Source organism: Fragaria vesca, linkage group LG7, assembly GCF_000184155.1.
Source record: "Fragaria vesca subsp. vesca linkage group LG7, FraVesHawaii_1.0, whole genome shotgun sequence".
Taxonomy (NCBI): Eukaryota; Viridiplantae; Streptophyta; class Magnoliopsida; order Rosales; family Rosaceae; genus Fragaria; species Fragaria vesca.
In genome coordinates, this window is record NC_020497.1 from 3,554,162 (window position 1) to 3,564,199 (window position 10,038).

At 38.7% G+C, this 10,038-nt stretch overlaps 1 protein-coding gene and 1 pseudogene across 2 annotated transcripts; one reads left to right on the forward strand and one right to left on the reverse strand.

Moving 5' to 3' along the window:
* The first annotated feature begins 930 nt into the window (after positions 1–930).
* On the forward strand, positions 931–4,904 carry LOC101313346 (annotated as a pseudogene). The gene is made up of 3 exons (XR_185158.1): positions 931–1,637; positions 2,022–2,639; positions 2,851–4,904. The product of XR_185158.1 is annotated as an uncharacterized LOC101313346 (transcript).
* Positions 3,127–6,764, reverse strand: LOC101313053 (cytochrome P450 82A3-like). The gene is made up of 2 exons (XM_004306621.1): positions 5,782–6,764; positions 3,127–5,559 (listed from the first exon to the last, which is right to left on the reverse strand). The coding sequence occupies exons 1-2, from the start codon at positions 6,754–6,756 to the stop codon at positions 4,915–4,917; spliced, it is 1,620 nt and encodes a 539-aa protein (XP_004306669.1). The 5' UTR covers positions 6,757–6,764; the 3' UTR covers positions 3,127–4,914.
* Positions 6,765–10,038: the final 3,274 nt, after the last annotated feature.

Below are 10,038 nucleotides of genomic sequence, written 5' to 3' on the forward strand. Positions count from 1 at the left end.
TTTATCAAGGTTCTGATGGTAATGTGGAAAGGGTTTTGGTGGTTAATGTGGATGAAATCTTGAGCAGAAGCTGGATAAAGCGGTGGGGATTAGAGGGGTCACCGGAGGTGAATTTGAAAGTTTTTCTGGCAGAGAGTTTAGCTAGGGAGACGGAGAGTGGGGCAAATTTGATTCCGAGGAATAGTTCAGTAGCCAAGTTTGTTGTTCAGGGTGAGGAGTTAGGTTTTTTTGAAGACAATTCGGGGTTTACTCTCCAACCGGAGTTGTAGCCAAACCTATCAAGCGTTAGGAAGTTGATGGTGTATGTTTTGATTGCGTTGTGGGCATTGAAGAAGTTGGTTGGTTCTGGAAATAAAGAAGAGAAATACACAGAATTGGAGAAGGAGATGATGAGGAGAAACATGAAAGCAAGACAGGAGAAAGAGGTGTTAGAAAAGGGCAGCCTGGAAGTGGAAGTTGTTCAAGAATCATCAGAGCTGCCTCTTGTATCTTTTGGAAAGCCTAATCTAGATAGGAAAGAACTTATGAACAGTATTGTGAGTGCAAAGTCGTTAAATGGTAAGCCGGCTGTACCAGATTCTTCAAATTCCATGACCAATAAGTCATCGGAATTTTATTTTAAGGTGCAGCAGATGAAAAAATATGGTCAGGAAAGAGCGTGAAATTGAGCAAACGGAACAGTCCTTGGTTGGTAATGATGAGAAAGAAACTCAGCCTGTGAATGATAAGTTGCTTGATGAAATGAAAGTTGTTGAACAGCATACAGAAGAAGGGGCGATTACTCTAACACACCTTTTGGATGGAGATTGCAGACAAGCTATGGGTGGCGGTAATACTGCAGTTTTGGTAGGTTGGATTCAGTCAAGGATGTGGGGCAGGACCATAGTGAAGAGAATCTAGACTCGGCAGATGTTTCTTCTGTAGTAGATTCAAAAGGGGCCAAGAATAGTACTCTTCAAGTGAAACCAAGGGTCATAATGTCAGTAAAAGACGCCAGGGAGTATCTGTCTAGCAAATGTGACAAAAATGAAGAGCTCCGGAATGAACCTGTTCAAGGAAGTGATGCTCTTCCAATGCCACAAAGGGATAAAAATGAGAACCAGGTGGAGGATATGGCTAACAATGCATTTATGTATAAACCTGAAGAAAGTGACGAAGAAGTTGAAGGAGACGAAGGGGACATCATTGATGATGTTCAAAGGCCCCCGTTCTTCATTAGATGATGAAGGTAATGGTAAGATTTCAATGACGGAACTATCTAAGGAACAAGAGAATTGGTTCGAAGAAAATTTTGGTGAATTTGAGTCCATAGTTAAGAAGATTGGAGTTGGTTTTAGAGATAATTACATGGTTTCAAGAAAAGAAGAAGATCAAGAATCAAGTACCAACATAGCAGAGCTTGGATCTAATAAAGATGATGACAGTGAACTGGAACGGATGAAAGATGACAATCTCAGGGAAATTGTTTTGCAAGTCCAAGAAAATGAGCTGGGAGGGTGGGATCCATTTTATATGATGGATGCTGAAGATAAGGTTGCATTCTTCAAGGGTCTTGAGAAGAAAGTTGAAAAAGAGAATCAAAAGCCGTTGAAACTACATGGGTGGCTCCACTGAAAAATTGAAAATCTCGACTATGGGGGCAGGTAACTAACTTGTTTTAGACTCATCTATTGTTTCAGCATATAGGTTTCTAGTTTTGTTGTTTCTAATTTTATGGGTAAGAAAGGGGATGTAGTTCTTTATATTTATCAATATGCTGAATTCATTATTAGTATCAGCTTCCTGTATTTCTCATTCTTTGTAATTGTCAGCTAGACTGGTTCCTTCAATAACTAGATGCAAGTGCTGCCTGTTAGGCCAGTTATGAGCTAACATAATCTTGCTCCTTTGGCAAGGAAATTAGAGGTGTTGTAGCTACGAGGTTTAAGATATACAAAGCCATGAGACATAATTTCTTTATGTAAAGATAGCTGTCCAGAAGAATTCTAAGTGTTGGTTCTGATAGAAATTTTTGTTTTTACTGTAGATGGTATCAGCATATATGACACACCAGAAAAAATTATACCACACTGGAAAGGTGCTCCTATAGAGAAGAGTCCTGAATTTTTAAATTATTTTTAAGAGCAACGGAAGGCAATTTTTTCTGATAATACTGGGATTTTATATCCTGTTCAGAAAGATGAGAAGTCAATACCACAATCCAATGAGACTATTCCAAATTTCTTATCAGCTAATGACTCAAGGAAAAAGAATAAAACAGATTCCAAGACTGTTATAGAAGCTAGTGACGGTTCTGTTATAGCTGGCAAAAAGTCAGGAAGGAATTTTGGCAACACACAAAGAAATGGTCCCAGGGATTTGTGGAATCCTACAATGCAGAGACAGACCCAGAAATTAAATCCACTATGAAGGACATGGTGAAGGATTTGGATTGATGGATCATTGAAGAAATACAGGAAGCTGCAGAGTTTATGGACAGCATGCCTGAAAAAAGTAAGCAATTCATGGAAAAGAAACTTAGCAAGCTTAAGAGAGAGATGGAATTGTTTGGACCACAAGCTGTAGTAAGCAAATACCGTGAATATGCAGAAGTGAAGGAAGAAGATTATTTGTGGTGGTTAGATCTTCCTTCTGTGCTGGTAAGCCAGATATGCATTTTCAGTTTTGTGCTATGCATTTTGAATTTTTGGAGTCTAATGGTTGCCTAGCATGCATGAAAGTCTAGGGCGTCCAGTTCACTTTCATCATCGAATAGTCTTGTTAACCTCTTGATTTTAAGCTTTTTATGGATATTCTCGGATTATACAGAAGATACTCAGTAAATGATTTTGTTCTCTCTTTGTTTTCCAGTGCATCGAGTTGCACACAAATTATAGATGAAGAACAAAGAATAGGATTTTATTCATTGGAGATGGCTGCAGATCTTGAATTGGAACCGAAGCTTGGCAATGGACATGCCTTTGTTGTTCCCCAGCCACCTAAGGTAAGGAATTGATTTGTTTTGATGCTGACTTTAATATTTCAAGTACATCATCTTGCAATTTCCTTTGTTGCAAATTGCCATGCAATTATGATCTCAGCAAATTTTCATTTGTAAGCTTCCCCTGTATGTCAAGAAACTGAAGATATGATGCATTTTGGTTTAATATGTTTTGCAGTCGCAAATTGAGTCACTTTTCTGAGAGTAGGGTCAATGGTTCCTTTTTTGTTTCCTATTTATGTAGATGAAGGGAATAAGGGTCCCTGTTGTTTTCTTTTATACTTTTACTATTTTTTGTTTAGGATTAAATTCAGTTTACCCCCTTAAACTTTAGGGCTAAAATCAGTTCAGTCCCCAAACTTTCAAAATGCATCACCCTAGTCCAAAATTTGAATTTAGATCGAAATGTGATGTCATCTAGTGAGTTGGAGCGGACATAGTGGCCCATTTTTCAGCCTTTCACCCTTCATTTGAGAAATAGGAAGAGTCGTGGTTTTGCACTATTGCACTATTGCACTATTGTTAGAGCGTTTATGTTTTTAATTTTAGGGTGGAATGTGAAAATGTCCATTACACCCTTCTACGGGGTTCATAGTCTGTAAAAATGGGCCAACATGTTTGGCCAACTCAGCTTGTGACGTAATCATTGAAGTCAATTTCGAAATTTAGACACGACTGATGAAAACTGAAAGTTCATGGACTAAACTGATTAAAAAAAAAAGATCAGGGACTGAACTAATTAAAAAAAAAGATCAGGGACTGAACTGATTTTAGTTCTAAAATTTGAGGTGGTAAACTAAATTTAATCCTTTTGTTTATATTTGTCTCTTTTTCTTTATCTGTACAAAACTATTGAAAGTGATTGGTATTATACAAACTATAAGATTATTGCCAGGATAAGATGACTTTTTTTTTTTTTTTTTTTGGTCGAAGACAGGATACTTTTTTAATTTCTTCAACAAGTAGATTTACATACTAAAAAACAAACTAAATTACAAGATAAGAACCAAAACAGGTCCAAGAACAAAAAGCAAGCCCCTCAAGCCGAACAAGCCTTAGCCCAGGTACAGATTGAGCTATGAGTTTCGTTGGCGTCGCCGTCGCAACCCAGAGTTGACTGCGACACAGAGACGTCACAAAATCTGCCGTAGAAAGCTTGAAAGCTAGCCAAATCAAACCAGCGCAGGAAAAGCTACGCAGAACCCATCCAGATAAACCCTAAGATATCCATGACCCAATTTCCATCACCATACAAAACATCAACTATCACCAACATCAGAAAACCAGGCAAAAAATTGCCCGGCCACAAGGTAACCAAAGAAAAAAGAAAAAAGAAAGAGAGATCGAGAACAGCATGAGCGGATTCGCCAACATGCTGATATATGATATACGATACAACACTGATAACAATCGATGAACATTCGTTGAACCTGATGGGTGAGGATGATGTGCATCACATACACGAAAATTCTGGAATTTGGGAAATGGAGGAATAGAACAAAGAAAGATAGGAAAGAACAGAAGAAGAGGAGAGAACAAAGTGGGAGGATCGGAAATGGAACAGAAACGAGGAAAAAGTTGAAGAAAGGGGAAGAACTGTGGTGGGAAGAATTGTAGTCATCAGAGGATGGGTAATCTGAAATTGAAGGATTATGGAGATTTGGAACAGGGATTTAGAGAAGGAAAGGAAAATAAAACCATGCCTGCCACCGCCGGACAGAGGAACTACCACGAAGGTAGAGGGATGTACCACGAAGGTAGGGGAAGATGAAGAGAAGAAAAAAGAAAAGAGGAGAGAGAGAACAGAGGTTCTCCCCTTGAGATGTGCTTATAATCCGCTTCTAGAGTTCAAAGTTTTTAGGATAAGATGACTTGAAAATTACAATATATGTGGTGCTAGTGACAGAAAGATATAGTAGTAGAATTCTTAACATTCAAGAACATTTGTAGTCAACATTTTCATAAAGTTTAGGATGTAGGCGTGGGGTAAGAAAGACCTCCAGTGGGGTGGCCTTCATGTTTGTTAATCCTGAACTCTCACCCATATCAACTGGTTCACCAGATGGAGCTGTAATCTCAAACCCATGTAGCAAATGAGCTAGTGTAAGTTGAGTAACTTGAAGTGCTAGAGAGATTCCTGGACATATTCGTCTTCCGGTTCCAAATGGTGTAAATTCTAAACTCTGACCCCTAACATCAACATTCTTGTGAGTTGTGAGAAACCTTTCTGGTTGGAATTTACAAGGCTCGATCCAGATATTTGGATCACGCTGAATCTTTGAAAGATTGATAAGAAGCCGTGTGCCTGAACTTACATGATAGTCACCTACAGTGCAGTCTTCTCTGGATTCATGTGGTACTGATAGAGGTGCAGCAGGGTATAACCGCAAGGTTTCCTTCATAATGGCTTGTAGATAGACAAGGTTCTTCACATCTGATTCATTCACTTGCCTATCCCTACCAACATGGTTGTCTAGCTCAAGTTGAGCCTTCTTCAGGACTTCAGGATTGTTGAGTAATAAAGAAAGTGCCCAGGTTAATGTCACTGCGGTGGTATCTGTCCCCCCTAGAAGAACACTCTATAAAGAACACACAAAATGTATAAGATTTTCAAGCATTCAAGGAACTAATGTAGACTGAAGTGCTTCCACTAATTATAGTTAGAAACAATCTCTTTCAGATAGCAATGGAAATCAAGTGTTTTTCTGCTAATTGTGTGTAGTTTAGGAGAGAGTATTTTACAGAAAGTTGAAGTTCATCATATAATTGAATCGGAAGGGTATTGAAAGGTTATACCATACCAGGCAAGTAGCTTTGGAGATAGTATCAGCAGTAACTGAACCACCAAAGTCTTGTATACAATCATCATCAAGGACAGAAAGCACCATATCCATGAAGTCATTCTCACCATTTACATGTTGCACAGAATTACTACTCTTGTGCTTATGCTCTTCTAAACATTTCTGAAGCGCACCGTCAAGTTCTTTAGCTGTCTTCTTCATGGCTTTCTCATATCCTCCCAAGTCCAACCACCTTAGATATGGAACTGCATCTGAGATTACAAATTCACCACCCAATTTGAAAAATTCCCTCAACGCCTTTCTTAAGCATTCAATCTCTTCATTCTCTTGCTCCAAACCGAGAAATCTCTTTCCAACAACCATCCTTAACATGACATTTGAGGTTAAATCTCCAAACCACTTCCTCATCTCCACCATCACCTTATTTGAGACACCTTTGTTTCGCTCCCACATATCAACTATATGTTTGGTACATACCTTCACCTCCGATTCCCGGACGTGTTTCAGCATCTCCAACTTGTGGCCAGAGAGGATGTGTAGCATGGCTATCTTTCTCACCTGGCGCCAGTAAGCTCCGTAAGGGCTAAAACCGAACATGGCATAGTCGTACCCCATAATCTCTGCAGCTAAAGCTTTGGGGCGGTTGGCAAAAGCTTTATCATTAGTACTGGTGAGACACTCTTTAGCCACATCCCAACTGCTCACAACAAGAGCTCGATGCACACCAAGCTTGATAGTGAAGAGCGGTCCGTACTTGTTAGCCATGTTCGCTAGGATTACGTGAGGCGGTTGCGGCCCTCCTAGGAGGGGAAGGTGGCCGAGTATTGGCCATGCACCGGGGGCTTCTGGAGGACCTCTATTCTTTGCTGTGCTTTTCTCCTTGTATTTATATATCCATACGAAAGAGACGAGGAAAAGCACAGATGCTAAGATTGTAGTTGGAGCACAAATGGAAGATGGAAGCAGAAAATCCATGGCACTAGAAACCTAAAAAGACCAAGCTATATTGTGTATGAATTTATGTGCTTAGAGAGAGGTATACATCTCTCATCTAGTGAGATAAGAGTCAAATATGAAAAAGATATGTGTGGTTTATATTGTGTATGAATTCAAACATAATCGTTTAGGTTTGAGCTGGGAAGGTGTATATACCATATGGTATCGTTCGGTCATGACGATAAGGATCATATATTGAGCAGACCGTTGAACGTGTGATGGGGAAAAGTTTATTGGTACTAGCTAGTTGGAATGCTTACTTTTAGTTGGACAATATGATCATTTTGTTTACTGATCAGGTGAACACTGCTGCATATTCACATATATGATTGTTAGTCGTGGAGGCGATGTGTTCATATATCCTTGAAAAGAGGTAGATAGGGTTGCGTGGAAACATTGTTGTAGGCTTATTGAAGATGAAGGTGACCTTTAACCGCGCACGGCTTTGTTGCTAAAGAGATGTTGGAGTATGTATTGTATTGTTCAGAGTGAAGCTCAGTTCAAACGGAATAGATTTTTCTACTACTATCAATTTTTGGTGATGGTAAAAAGATCAAATTTTTGGACTGATTATTGGGTGGGAAGATCTCCCTCAAGGTCTCTGCTTTGACATGCTGTAATAACTCGATCATATGGCCTGTACTAGACAAAGATGAATGCCAAGAGACTAACAATGAACCTGAGGATCAAAGGGAAATAACTGCTAAAGTTGCAGAGCAAATGGACAATGGCCGTTTGCCCGTTTCTGGTTGTGACTCACAAAAGGGTGACGATATGAAGGTATATTATTTTCGTTAAAAACAGATAATGCATCTCAAGTGCGAAGGCGATTACGAATCAATAACCGAGCAAAGAACTCGACTTTGGGAGGTAAAGGTAAATACCAAATACCAAACTTTAGATAGGAGATTCGACTGAGGATGAGACAGGTGTTATTGGATCTTGAATCTGATCAAAACCCATCAACAAAAATTAGTTCAACAATCTAACTAAGTAAATCAAAACTCGAAACTGTATCTTTCATTTGCTTTGTTCTTATCGAAAGTTCTATTTGATTTGTAAATTGTAACTGTTATGCAGTTTTGCTTACCCAAGACCAAAGACAGAAGCAGTGCTGTACTTGAAGCCAAGTGGCGGATAGATTATACTCGTATCTGAGCTTGACGGAATGACGTGCAGATCTTCACACTAGATGAATCCCGAAAAAATCTATCCCAAATTACTCAGTCTTGCAAAATAGTCGGTAATCTCAAGTTCTCTACGAGATAGTGCAGAGACTGTTAATAGTAGCAAAAGGAAGTCAGAAGAAATCCGACGAGGTAATTGTAAGTAATTATAAATGGCTTACATAACAAGGATGACATAGTCGAGCGAAATCAAACAGTTATATATTAGGAAAAGCATGCAGTCGATCAGCTGTGCGGCGCAGCTTGTCCTTCTTATTCACCAGCGCGCATGGTACGTCTTACATAACTTGAAACAAAACTAGTACTAGAAAACATTACAGATGGAATGCTTATCATAAAGTAACAAAATGATTCACCATAAGAACAATAGGAACTAGGGTAATTAAAATAACTATGCCTAGAAATAAAATATACCATTAAAATCTGAAACACAACAAGCCATATGTGCATATGGTTGAAACAACAACCTATTGGAAACGCTAAAACACAGTAAGGTAATTAGAAATACTAAAATAACAAGCTACTTAGGTTTTAAATCACATTTATGTATTACAAATAATGAAATAAATTAAACCGGTGCGGGTTGGTTCAAATCGAATTGCAGTTTTCCCAATCTTAATCTAGTCTGCATGTGGGTTGGAGTTTTCTTAGTCTTAATCTGATCCATTACAACCAGTGTGGTTTGCATTACAGTTTGAACCGGTGTGGTATGATGTGGTACCGCATTTCTGGTGTGAAATGCCCACCCCTACCAACAATTTTGATATTATTTTATTATTTCTGAAATAAGTTATGCAAAAAGAAAACTAGTTTCTCTTTCTTCTCTGAACTACCGCCTCTTCTGAGTCTTCTTTCACCCTCGTTCTTCTTTTGTTCTTCATGGAGAGAAACATCCACCTCTTAGTCTTCTTGCATTAAATCTCTCAATATCTGAGATTGAGATTCTCAATTTATCATAGCCGAATTGGATACCATAACTCATCGCCTTCAAATCTCTTTTCTCTACTCACTCATCGGATCTACTGCATATCGGGTATCTCCTTCCAGTTGATCAGTGATGCTTTGTAGATGGGTTGTAAAGAATTTGATTAGTTGGTGTAGTTAAGTATTGGAAGACTTGATTGCTTTGGGGTTGGATGATTCACAGTTCCGCAACGGATCTTGGGTAAGGCATCGACTTTTGATACTGGCATGCAAAGAATCGAGTGGCCAATCAAACACTCGGCCTTTTTCTCTTTTATTGCAAAAATTCTGAATGTTTGGCTGCATGAGAATTTGCAATAGCAGATGATGAAAAACAAAACCTTTGTTATGAGAGAAGAGAGAGACGAGAGAAAAACAATAAAAATAAAAAAAAAAGACAGGTTAAGTTGATCGTGTCAAATTTGACAGGGAGCCTGAGAAATGTCATCCACGATGTAGCCATCTGGATTTGACTCTTGGGTTGGAGAGGAACGCAGTAGTCATTTCTTGTCGTTGGGCACTTCAGGGGCACTACGGCCGGAGTTGCTCTTAGAGCATCTTCAATGAGGAGGTTAAATTTTTTTATTAAATTTTAAATTTGACTGCTGACATAAAATTTGATCTTTTGTAAGTTTTGCTCTCTAACCAATCGGTCAAAAAAAATAATAAATTTATAATATTTTATAAATAGTTTTATTAACACCCCACTCACTTTATCTTTATCTCCTCTCACACTTTTCTTCTCTTCTCCGATCACACCGTCCAGTTTCTTTATCCTGCAATTGCAAGTCCACTTATCCTCTAGAGACAAGGCAGCCAAGAAGCTCGAGAACAAAGACCGAATCTTCTTACTGGGTGTAGGTATGTTTGATCAAGCAATTTGGAATTACCTGCTCATTCATTGACTGCAATTTGATCCTTTTACCAGCAATCCTCTTCTTCCCTTGAACTTGATCTGCATTTCCTCTTTTTGATCTTCAAATAACAATCTAATGCTTTAGGTATTGATGCTATTGGTTTTTCTATTTCTAAATTGCAGATCAGCAAATCTGATTTGGGTTTCTTTGAAAAGAAAAAGAAAGAGAGAGAGAGAGAGAGAGAGAGAGAGAGA

Excerpts from the sequence above, each read along its gene's own strand:
- LOC101313053 (XM_004306621.1), bottom strand. The coding sequence starts at position 6,756 with ATGGATTTTCTGCTTCCATCTTCCATTTGTGCTCCAACTACAATCTTA. Across the intron at positions 5,560-5,781 it reads TCTCCAAAGCTACTTGCCTG|AGTGTTCTTCTAGGGGGGAC; the intron begins GTATGGTATAAC and ends TGTTCTTTATAG.